This window comes from Callorhinus ursinus, unplaced genomic scaffold (assembly GCF_003265705.2).
Source record: "Callorhinus ursinus isolate GAN/ISIS: 27379988/994484 unplaced genomic scaffold, GSC_fseal_2.0 scaffold41, whole genome shotgun sequence".
NCBI classification, from domain to species: Eukaryota; Metazoa; Chordata; class Mammalia; order Carnivora; family Otariidae; genus Callorhinus; species Callorhinus ursinus.
The window spans coordinates 13030544-13042732 of record NW_027397103.1 but is presented as its reverse complement, the minus strand read 5'-3'; the positions used below and the strand labels follow the sequence as shown (position 1 = coordinate 13042732).

At 57.9% G+C, this 12189-nt stretch overlaps 1 protein-coding gene across 20 annotated transcripts in view; it reads left to right on the top strand.

The window, feature by feature from the left end:
- NCOR2 (nuclear receptor corepressor 2) overlaps positions 1-12189 on the top strand; it is a 212240-nt gene that overhangs the window by 85158 nt on the left and 114893 nt on the right. For 19 of the 20 annotated variants that reach the window (XM_025889569.2, XM_025889565.2, XM_073881288.1 and 16 more), the window contains 2 exons: positions 282-395; positions 10797-10853. In XM_025889569.2, coding sequence (XP_025745354.1) covers positions 282-395; positions 10797-10853 — 171 coding nt within the window. The remainder of the gene's footprint in view (positions 1-281; positions 396-10796; positions 10854-12189) is intronic. The other variant, XM_073881293.1, reaches the window with a different exon arrangement.

Here is a 12189-nt window from a genome sequence, read left to right as displayed (position 1 = left end):
CTCTCGCTCACCTAGCTCGTAAGTGGCCAGAGTGGGATTCGAACCCAGGAAGGCTGGCCACACCGCCGAGAGCCTGCAGCCGGCTCTTCCCCACCCAGCAGGGGCCTCTCCAGGGCTCGGGGTCCCCTGGTGACTCAGAGGAAATGGTTAGCAGCCTGACTTCCTGTGCGAGTCCACTGGGCCTGCCGGGCTGCGTGGGGCCGCCCCTCCACCATGGGGGTGCTGCCTCCTGCCTTCCGCCCGCCAGGATGCTCACCGCCGCACTCTCCCTCTTCCCACAGCAACAACTGGAGGAGGAGGCCGCCAAGCCCCCAGAGCCCGAGAAGCCCGTGTCGCCGCCGCCCATCGAGTCAAAGCATCGCAGCCTGGTGCAGATCATCTACGACGAGAACCGGGTATGCCCCACCCCGGTGTGCGGGGCCCTTGCCTCCCTGTTCTCCCCACTGGCCCTGGGCTGGCTGCCAGGTGGGATGCTGGTGTTGCCGGGAAGGGCCGGCTTTCTCCCTGGGCCTTAGCATTCCCACCGGAGAAATGGGGACCTCTTCAGTCTCCCATGTGTGCACAGACCTGGGTTTGGGAGCGGGGGCAGGAAGGGGCAGCCCATCTTGGTGTGGCTGTGGCTGTTCTGCTCAGGCGTGCTGATGGGTGTGGACCGTGGCTGGCCCGTGGGCTGCAGGGGGGCAACGTAGGCATCAAGTTGTAGGAGAGCCTCGGGCCGGTTGATTGGAAGGTCGGGGTGGGAAGGATTGGGCGATCAGTTTGGTGCCAAAAAAATTCCTATGATGCAGAAGACAGTATTGTTGGTATTATTAGTATTGTTTTTCCCATTATTATTAACAGTGACAGCAAACCTTAATTGAACAGCTCCTTTTCAGGTGATGGGTCAGGTTTTTTACATAGCAGTCCCGGGAGGGTAGGTGCAGTAATTGTTTCCATTTAACTCAGGGAGAAACTGAGGTCCAGACAGGTTAGGTGACTTGTCCAAAGCCACACAGCTAGAAAGTGGTGGACCTGGGCCTTGAACTTGTGGGCCGTCAGGTCCTAGATCATGAGCACTGGCCTCTGCTGACATATAGCCCTGGAAGGGGCTTTGGCATGGCTGAACACAGGGTCTGTAGCAGGCTGGGGGGGTCTTCTAGAGATCTAGGAGGGCAGCTGCTGGCTGATTGGAGGGGGCTCAGTTTTGGGGGAGTGACTTAGAGGACCAGAGCAGAGTATCCCTCAGGAGAGCTCAGCTTCCATGATTTATAGTGGAGTCTTTGCAGATATGCTCAGGGCCTGTGGATGTGAGTCCCCTCCCTTATTTGACAGATGAGGAAACATCGGTCCCCACAGAGGGACTGTTCTTGTCTGAGGTCACACAGTGAAGTGTGACAGATGGGGGACCTCTTCTCCTGCCTTGTCTCCTCTGGTCCCCCCACCTACCCGGGGGTCCTGGCCATCCTTTCCAGCGGTCTCTGCTGTAGGACCTGCCCCTGGCTGCTGGAGCAGTGCTCAGAGTCCAGCTGGGGCTGGGGGTACTGGGGCCTGGTAGCTTCTGGAGCCTGTGGCTGTAGCTCCGGACAGGGAACTACTGGATCAGTTGGTTTGGCAATGCATCCACCTCTTGTGGTGGCATTAGATGCAGGGTGAGACTGAGCCTGCAGGGGGCCTAGAGCTGCGAGCCAGTCACCCTCCCACACCCTGGCCCCCCAACCCAGGTAACACTAATAACGATCCTGACAGTAGGAGAGGGATGGGTCACATATGCTTTAGCCAGATGCCCTGGGTTCACATCCCGTCTTCACCACTCCCTGGCTCTGTGACCTTGGGCCACTTACTTAAACCTCCCCGTAACTCACCTGCAGAGTGATGATAAGTACAGCACCTCCCTGGTGCGGTGGCGTGGGAATGAAGTGAGTTTCTCGTGGAGTGCCCTCAGAACGATGCCCGGCACCGAGCAAGTGCTAGGTGCTGCCGTGGCTGTTGCCAGTGCTCTTTTCTGGTTATTGCTTACGTGGTACGTGATTTCACGTAATTCTCTCCCGACTTGTATGAAACAGGCACTGTTATTCCCTTCATTTTGCTCATAAAGAAACCGAGGCTCAGGGAGGGAAGGTGAGCTGCCTGAGATTGCACAGCAAGCGAGCCTTGAGCTGGGAACTGGAGCTAGGGTTGAGCTGACTCCAGGAGCCTATGGTGGAGGGGACACGGGCAAGGCTCCTGGCTGTCACCCTAGACAGCCCCTCTGCCTACCCTCCCTGATCTTTGGGTGAGAGAGCAGGCATGCTTCCTTCCAGCAGCCATGGAAGCAGATTGGTGGCTTTTGCTCAGGATGTCACCACAGTGCCGTTGGTCCTTGTCAGGCACTCAGCCTATTGGGGGCTGGCAGACTGCAGCAGGCTGCAGCCCCCAGCCCTCCCCAGCCAGGTGGACTCAGAGGCACAGGCCTTTGGTGCCCCCTGTGGGAAGCTTGCTCCTCTTCCTAGCCCCGCAACTGGCCTGCCTTTCCCTGGGGTTTGTCTGTCAGGTCTCACCGGGTTTTCCCCAAAGAGCCGTGACTGTAGAGCTGATCGGTCTTTGGCTCCTTGGCCTCAGCGCTCCCCTCCCCCAAGAGCAGGGAAGACACCCCCTCTCAGTTGTTACCCAGGATGGTCTCCCTGCCAGAATTCCCACCTCCTTCCGTCCAGATTTTCTGCAGCTTCTGTGTGAGTGGGCAGGTGGGGGGAGGAGGAGGGGGCTTGGATTCTAGGCCAGCCTACGCCCGGATGAGCTGGGTGGTTTATTTTAGTCTCAGGTCTTTGGTTGCTCTGGGTCCCGGCCATGTTCTTGAAGTCACAGGGTTGATGTGGCCGAGATGGCTGGAAGAAGGGCTTTGTAAACTATGAAGTACTATACCAGGAAGGGTCCAGTACGTCAAGACTCGGAAACTCAGCTCGCACTGGTTGAGGCCAAAGAGGGGTTATTGAATCTTACAGTGGGAGTTGGTGTTACTTCAGGTGTGGGTGGATCCAGGCACCCAAATGAAGATGTTTGGGAGCTCTCTGTCCCCATCCCCGCTCTCTTTGTGCCAGTGTCATTCTCAGGCAGGGATCCCCAGCGCAGGGAAAAGCTGCTGCCATCTCAGCCCACCCACCTCCCAGGGCAGACGGGAAACAGTCCTGGGGTTGGTGCTCACTGGCTGGCTGGAGTCCTGTGCTCATTTCTCAGCCAGTCCCAGGCCCTGGGAGGGTGGGGAGGTCCGACTCCACTGATTGGTCAGGGCTGGGTCTCGGGCCCACCCTTGGAGACTGGGGTGCTGTCCTCAGACCCCCACCCTGGGCACTAGATAGAGGGAGGGGGATTCTCCCAAGAGGAGAGGAGGCCGGCCAGGCACATGCAGCCTGTACCCCCCAACCCCGGGCTGGTTACCACGTTGGGGTCCCAGAGTGCTGGCATTGCCCTCTGTGCCCCAGCTCCGCAGGCTGGGGGCTTCGAGCCCATTTCCTTGGATTTCATTCCGATGGTGTCCTGATGGTGTAGGAGTGGCTGGGTTAGGTGAAACTGAAGCTCTGGTCATTTCCCCGAGACCTCATAGCTAGTGAGTGGCGGGTTAGGACTCGAGAGCGCGCCTCTGCTGGGTAAGTTCAGGTTCCTCGGGGGCATGACGCTCATTCTCTTCATTCATTCATTCGTTTATTCATCCATTCAGCAGCCGTGTAGCTGACCACTGTTCCAGGCAGAGGTGTACAGCAGTGACCTTGGCCCACTCGCACTGATTCTCTGGCAGGGGAGACATAGTCACACCCACAAGTCACCACACGTGGACTCACCGTTGACCCGAGGATTTTGCCCTCACTGTCCCTCAGTTTCCCTTTTACTCTGACTAACCCTCGCTGGTGTTTGTCCTTCTACCTCAGGAGCTTTGCACTGGCTGTGCCCTCCGCCTTGAGCTCCTTTTCCCTGCTGGGCTCACTTACTTGCTCCTTCAGCTCTCCGCTCTAATGTCCCCTTTCCAGCAAGGCCTGTTTTGATCCTCCATTTAATCCTGAAAACCCTTCAAGGGACGTTTCTCCGCTTCCTGGCTTTAATTTTCTCTTTTGCTCTTGTTCCCACTCCACTGGACACGATTCACATCTTATTGTTTATTCTGTTTATTGTAAACAGGAGTTCTGTGAGAGCAGGGATCTTTGTGTCTGTTCCCCAGCTGTAGCCCCAGCCCCTGGAACAGTGCCTGGCACATAGTAGGTACTCAGTAAACGTTTCTTGAATAAATGAAGGGTGGCAGAGAGGAGGGGAGACTCTTTCCCCTGGAAGAGTCCTCTGGTTTTGGGGGTGCTGCGATTGGTCCCTGGCCCCGGTGGAGGTTAGCATGGAAGGGGTGTCCCTCCATGGGGCTGAACCTCAGGGCCTGGAGGTTGGGTGGGCAGGAAGCCCCTCAGCTGCCTTTGGCAGAAGCAGCCAGAACTTACCTCCCCTTGGGGGAATCAATAGGATTAAATTTTAATCCTCCTTCCTTCCCTGCTGGTTCCACTGAGAGGTGGATGACAAGGGTCTGTCTCTAAATGCCTTGCCGGCTGGAAAACGCAGCTTCCCTGCCAGGCAGGGCCTGTCTGGCTTTTCTGCATATTGGACTCTGGCTCATTATCCATTCGGGGCTCATGGATGAGGCGCCCAGCACGCGCAGCGGGAGCCAGCTGAGCAAGGCTTTTCCTGCCTCCCAGGAGCTGCCTATGTGGGCGGGGCAGGGCAGGTGCACACAGATGGGAGAACAGGAGGCAGGGTTTCTGCAGGGCCCCTGGGGGCAGGAATTGAGGGGGAGGTGGTGGGCCAGGATTGGGGGAAGCTTCTTGGAAGCAGTGGGTGGGCCGTCACCTCTGAGGAGGAGGAGGACATTGTGGTGGGGAGGGGTCCCGGCGTAGGCAAGGGCTCAGAGAAGGGCAGGGTCTCATTCGATCTTCAAAGGGAGTGTGTGAGGGGCAGGAGGTGGAGGCCTCGTGGGTCTAGGAGCGTGCTTGCACTTCAGAGTGTGGCTAAAACAAACACATGCGGCACTGCTGCAGGCTCACGTAGTTGGTGCTGATTCTGCAGGAATCCCGGGTAGTGGGCATTTGAGGTAGACTTCCTGGGGGAGGCAGGACTTGGGCTAGGTCTGCAAACATGGGCACTGTTGGGACAAACCGGAAGGATATTTCCAGTGCAGAGGACTACCAGGCGGTGAGGGGGCTGCATTTATGGGGGCAGAGCATATCCATGCACATACATGTGCACGTGTATCTGAGTGGACCTGTGGGTGACTGCATGTGTGTGAATGCACGTGCGTGCGCATCAGCACATATGGGGCACACCTGTGGTTCTTTGTGCAGTGCTGAGTGATGAGGGAACCAGAGAGCAAGACCCATGTCCTCTTTTGTCTTATATTTCAAGCATATTACGAGTACGGATTTTGTTTTGTTTTTGTTTTTTTTTTAAGATTATTTGAGAGAGAGCGAGAGCGCATGCACGTTGGGGGTTAGGGTCAGAGGGAGAGAGAATCTTCAGTAGACTCCACGCTCAGCGTGGAGCCTTACTCGGGGCTCGATCTCATGACCCTGAGATCATGACCTGAACTGAAACCAAGAGTCGGATGCTTAACTGCCTGTGCCACCCAGGCGCCCCTAGTAAGGTTTTTATATAACATGATTAGCGCCTGGCTGTCCCAGTCGGCAGAGCATTTGACTCATGATTCTGGAGTCATGAGTTCAAGCCCCACGATGGGCATGGAGCCTACTTAAGTAAATAAATAAAAGGAAATACGAGACGTGATTAGGGCACATTAGCAGGGCATGATGACTAACACCATCACGAATAATACTAATAGCAGTATTAGTAACTGAGACCATGAAGCGTTTTGTAGAGCATTTTGGTCTCTGTGACTGGCCATCTCAACTACTCGGGGTCCAGGGTTCCTCCAGATTTCATCTTCTGCACATAGCGCATGTCGGCCTGATGAATTTGTTAACGCGAATTCTGCCTCCCACGTGTACCTCCCTCATCACATACCCCAGAGAAGCTCTGGGCTGTGTCTTCAGGCCCCATGTGCAGACGAGTGCACTGAACTGGGGTCCCTGCTTCCCTGAATCACTGCGGTACTTGGCAGGTGGACACCATGTGGAGGGGAGGGTGCCGTGGCCTGGAATGGGATGCTGGGGTCTTGGGCTTTCTGGGTAGGTGGGTGCATGGGTGCTGCCCCCCCTTTCTGCAGACGGAGAGGTTGAGTCCTGGAGCTCAGGCCAGAGTAGGCAGCTGAGGAGCTAGAATGGGGGATCAGTGGTGGGGGGCCGGCCAGGGGGCCAGCCAGGGAGAGGGTTTGGAGCCCCTGCCCAAGAAGAGAGAGGTGTGTGTGTGTGTGTGTGTGTGTGTTTGTGTGTGTTTGGGGAGGGGATACGTATGTGTAACTGGACAGTTGTGCTCGTGTGTGCAAATACATGTGAGTATCTGCTAGCTTTTGGGGGGCACATGTGCATTTATGCACTGCATGTATGTGTTGATGTGTGTATGCGTGTGGACCTGTTGACGGCTATGTGTATCTGTGTTTCTGACTTGTGTGCATGCATGGAGCACGTGGTAGGCCTGCATCTATGCGACCACACACGTGTGTATACATGTGTCTGAGCGGGCCTGTGGGTGACTGTGCACATGTGTGAATGCACGTGTGTGTGTGTGACAGCACATGTGGGGCACACCTGTGGTTATTTGTGCACTTACACGCCCATGCGTTTGTAGGCCCACTTGTTAGCTGCGTGACGTGTGGATGTGTATGCGGGTTGGCGTGCTTGGGCACGTATGTGGTTGTGTTCACGTATGTGGTTGTGTTTATACTTCATGGGTGTGCCTGTGTCCACTTGGGTCTACACGTGGACCTGGGCACACCTGGTGCCTCTGTATGTGAATGCAGGGGTGTGTGTGTGAGTCAGCTTGTGTGGCACGCAGGCGTAGGTGTCTGTGCCTTTATAGATGTAGGCATGGTACTTGGTCACGCGGGTCCATGGGGCTTGTGTGCACCTATATGTGCAAGTGACCATGGGGTTTCATGGTCCAGGCACAGCCCCCAGGCTCTCGGGCCACTGGGAGGTCTGGCTGCCTGGATCACAGGGTCCCCTGCAGGAATGCAGTCTCTGGAGTGAGACCCCAACCCTCCCCTCCCCCAGCGCCTGGTGAGAGTCCCCACTCCTCCTTTCCTTTTGGCATGAGCTCCTGGGGTTGCCCTCTGGGAGCTGAGCCTGGCACCCTCTGGCAGTAGCCTTCCAAAGGCCAGGCACGGTGGGGGCCCTTGGACCCTCTGAGTTTGGCTTTGGTTCTCCAGGTGGCAAGAAGCTGTCAGCTGAGGGGGCGGGAGGGAGTTTCAGGTGCAGGGCTGAATCTGTGGCCCGCACCTGTGTTCCCAGCCATGCTCCTTGGGGGGGGGGCGGGGGGGAGAGGGGATGCCCTCCATTTGAAGGGGGATGTTAAGAGGGAAGTGACAACATGCCTGTCATTTTGTTCCTTGCAGAACGTCCTTGTAAGAGTCCTGGGGGTTTGGTAGCCGGGGTGAGTGTGGCCATCGTGCAGATGGGGAGACCGAGGCCCAGATAGGTGGAGTGGCTTGCTGAGGCTTAGAGCAGAGCTGGCTCCCAGATGTTGCCCCTGGTGGACAGGTTGTCCCTGGTGGAGAGACTTGGCGAGAAAGTCCTGCCTGTGTGGGGAAGAGACCCGATAGGCAGGACCCCCCCACCCCCGCCAGCTCCCCATGAACTAACAAGCAGATTCCTCCCACTCCGCCCCTAGAGGCTGAGCCAGAGCAGTGGGGTGTGGGGGTGGGGACGAAGCAGGAGCAGTGGTGTGGTGGCATGAGGAGAGGAGGTGCCCCCGAGGAGGCATGAGGAGGTGGGCCTGCCAAGGTGCCATCCTCTAGCTACCACTCGAGCTGCGTCCTTCAGGTAGGCTGCCTGACCCAAACCTCAGCTTCCCTGTGTGTAAATGGGCTGATGCTACAACCTTCTGAACAGGGTTCTCGCAAGCGTCCGAACACACGGGGCATGTGCAGGATGCAGTAGAGGGCCTGGCCCTCGGAGGGCCCCCTAGTGTGAGCCATGGCCTGGTGCTTATTGTCCACCACAGTAATAGTGATGGCCAGCCCTCGCATAGCGCCTCCTGTGTGTCAGCTGCTGATCCAGAGTGGTACGGCTGCCTGAGGCGGTGCTCTGGTCACCCGTCCTCTAGAGGAGGAAGCTGAGGCTCGCGTTGGTGGAGGGACTTGCCCAAGGCCACGCAGTTAGTGAGCAGACTTGGACGGGGCCAGCTGGCTCGGCGGCCCTTGCTCTGGGGCACCACGCTGTCCAGCCCTGCCAGCGCCGGGGCATTGTTGGGGTCATTCCAGGATAGGTATCGGTGGGTAAACTGGGGGGGTGGGCATCTTTGGGAAATCGAGGTGCATCTGAGAAGGCGCCAGGGTCGCTGAGGGCTGAGGAGTGGAGCCGGGGGAAGTGTTGGGAGCAGAGCCACTGTTTATACCAGGTGTGTCCTGGCGAGCAGGCTGCTCGGGGCACCCCGTCTCCTGCGCCCCCTGTGGCTTTGGCAGGTGAGGAAGGGGCCTCCTCCCTGCTCTCTTCTCCAGAGGCTGCAGGAAGCCCCCTCTCTGGGTGCCCATGTTCCCGAGAGTGATGATGTGGTTGAAGATGGAATCTGCTATGGTTCGTAGGACACAGGCTTCTGGAGCCCCCACCATGGGCCTTGTGCCCAGATCCAAGACCCATGCTTCTGCTTACCTGTGTGATTGGCAGTTTCCGGGGGCTTCGCCGCTCCAGCCATACCCTTCCTGTGTTTGGCATCCCCCTTTTATCTAGATGGGCAATTCCCACTGACCCTCACAGAACCTCATGAATGCACAGAAACTCCTATTCATCTCTCAAAACCCACCTTACGTATCCCACCTCTTACCTTTCCGGAGAGACTTGAGCCCTGCCTTATGCCTTGTGTGTCCACCAAACATACCTTCCCTGCTGCGCATACTCGTCTGCCATCACTGCTCTTGATCAGCTGCTCGTCAGACTTGGGGATACTCTAGGCAGGGGCTGGGCCTCATTCATTTCGCGTTTTGCCCCAGTGCTCCGTACAGAGTGGGTGCTCAGGAAATGTTAGGGTAGCTAGCTGCCCTGTCCTCTCTCCACCCCATCCCCATTCCTTCAGTTGACTTGCTCAGGAATTCTCCTGTCTTCAGCCCCATAGGGACACTCTCTTGCTTTGCGGTATGCCGGGGCAGGACGGTGCCGGTCCCAAGCCCAGGGGAGGCCCTGTGTGGGATCTGGCCCTTATCTTTCTTCCTTCTTAGAGCCTGGAGATCAGCAGGACTTTGTCCTTACGTCATTTTTCCGTGCCTCAGTTTTATGGTCTGTTAAATGGGGACATGTCTTGTATCTGCCTCACATTGTTTGTGTGATTTAAATATTAATAAGGCATGCTCTGTGTTCGATGCTTGGCCCATAGTAGGTCCTTGGTAAAACGGCAGTCGTTACAGTACTGATTTGCCCCCTGATGTTTTGGCCCCCAGCCACACGCTGAGGCTGCTGGCCTCGGGGTTTTGGCTCTGCACGAAGGGGGCTGAGAGCATGGCTTGTTCTTGGGTGGGCTGGGCCCAGGGCTCTAGGCGGAGCTCGTTCTAGGTGCCAGCTTGAGTCCACCTACATATGTACCCATTGTCTGTCACTGGGGGCTAGGAGAGGGGGAGTGTGTCGGCTTTCGGTACTCCTCCTCCCCGCTGTGACACCAGGAGCCTGGGCCTTGAATTCTCTTGGCAGCCACGCTCCCCAGGACTCCGGGAGCAGCCCCTTTTAGTGGGTCTGGATTTAGGGATCATTGACGGTGACTTGCTTGGCCTGTTGTCCCGGCTCCCTGCAGATCCTAGATGGTCTCCCTGAGTTTGGCTGAGTCAGGAGCACCCAGCCTTTCCTGGAGGTGCAGGAGGACTCAGGTCTCCCCCATGTACGCTGTGGGCATCCCACTTTCCATCACACACGGTAGCCCAGATCTGACAACCACCCTGCAAAAGCCACCTTCCACAGCTCTGTCCACCCCTTCCCTTCCCCCGCCGCTGGCCCCAGGCCATCCCCTGGGCCTCCTGAGAGCAGGCCTTGGTGGTCCCGGGCTGGGGGCGCACGGGGCCTGGTGGAGGCACAATGTCCGCCTTTATGGCCGGGCCCGGAGGTCCAGCCTGCTGCGTTCACAGCCACATGTTCCTGTTTTCCTAATAAGTCCCGCGCTGTGAGTGGGGAGGGAGGCGGGGAGGCCCCCGGGCAGCTCAGGAATAGTCACATGATTGTGAAATACAAGAATCCTAGAAAGGGTATCTCTGAGCGCCTCTGTCTTCCCCCCCCCCCACCCCCTCCCCTCCCTGGCCGGCGGCACCAGCTCTGAGGTAATTGCAGACACCCAGCCAGCTTCCAGGCAAAGGAAGGCATCTTGGGCCTGGCACAGTGGCCTGCTGGCAGGGAGCTGTGCCCGCAGCCCTGGGCCCCAGGGGACGTGGGCTGAGGGTTTGGCGGGGCGGGGGTGGGGGTGGGGTGGCCAGGCCACGGAGAACACCGCATGCTTGTTAGAATCGGAACTTGGCGGGCTTGCCAGGGCCGCTGCAGGGCTGTTGAGTCCCCTCTGTTGGTTTCCAGCCTGGGGTGGGCTTGCAGCGGGACCCTGCACACCCCTGCTCCGGGGCCGAGGGTCGGCGGCTGGGCTGGGCAGCTACCTGCTGTTCCAGAGCCTCTATTTATAATCTGTTCTGGTTTTGTTGTTGTTTTTAATTTCTCCTCCTCTCCGTCACCCTGCAGAAGAAGGCCGAAGCTGCACATCGGATTCTGGAAGGCTTGGGGCCTCAGGTGGAGCTGGTGAGCTGGGGGGGGACAGGGTGGGCAGCTGTGGGCGGGGGTGGCAGGTGGGCGTGGAGGGGAAGGAGGAAGTCGGCTGTTGCCAAGGCTGCCCTGTCCTCTGGAGGAGGCAGGAAATACACCCTTCTGATAAGAGGGCCTGGCCGATAGCGGGCGGGGGGCTGGGCCTGCCGTGCTGGGGCAGGGGGATGGGGAGCAGGGCAGCTGGCCCTCTTGCAGTCAGGACATGGTGGAGGCCAGTGCAGTGGGACTGACTTAGCATGGGAAGCCCATACTCGGGGCCAGATGATCTCTGCTCCTTTAACAGCGGTGTGGACCTAAGCGGTTCTCCTAACCTCCCTGTCCCTCAGTTTCCTCATCCTGTAAGGTGGGAATAACAACATATATCCCATTGGGTGGTAGTGAGGATTAACTATATTAATTTTTGCAAAGCATGGAACACAGTGCCTGATGGACAGTAAGTGCTGAGCGTTAGCGGTTCTTCTGATCCGTATTACTGTTGTCAGTGGCATTTTACTGATGGGAAGATGCCGTGTCAGCCGCAGAGCTGGGAAGCAGACCCCAGGCCTCTTTTCTCTCAGGCACCCCATCACCTTCATGTGTCACCAGAGATCTAAATCGAGGGAACATGGAAACTCCCGGCTGACGGGAAGCCTCAGCCCCAGGAGAGATGGTCAGAGCCCCACCTGCCCGGGGCCAGTCAGCGTCCCAGCGGGCAGGCTGGTGCAGAGCTCTGGGGCAGTGCGTAGGGACACGCACACACAGGAGGCTGTGAGGGGCCCTGTGCGCCTGGCACGTCTGGGGGGTCTGTGCGCATGCTCCTGCATAATCAAGTCTCATGCATTTGGAGCCTAATTTTAAACTCCGCTCCAGCGTGTGTTTGCTGAGTGGCCTTGAGAAGAGGACTCGGTTTCCTTTTCTGTGAAATGGGAAGACCAGGATCTTTGAGGAGTGGAGGGACACGGTGCACTGTTGAGGCTCACTTGGCGCCGCCTTGTCCTGTCGTCAGCCCTCGGCGGTTGTGAACACTTAGGAGGTTGAGCCGTTGGCCCCTGGAGTTGTTTCCTCAGTGACGGCTGCGCCCCAGCCTGGAGGCCACGTGCTCGGGCCACTGGGAGGCAGGCGCAGCCCCGGGTCCTCCCAGGGGGCAGAGCCAGGCCGACGGTGGGGGGCTCCTAGGGCTCAGGGGCAGGGCCCCGCACCCCTCTGGGGTGGGAGGCCGACTCCCCCCTGGGGCTTGCTTTCCCTGCTGGGCATGATTTCTGGGATGTCTGTAAGACACTCTTTCTTTTTCTTTTCTTTTCTTTTCTTTTCTTTTCTTTTCTTTTCTTTTCTT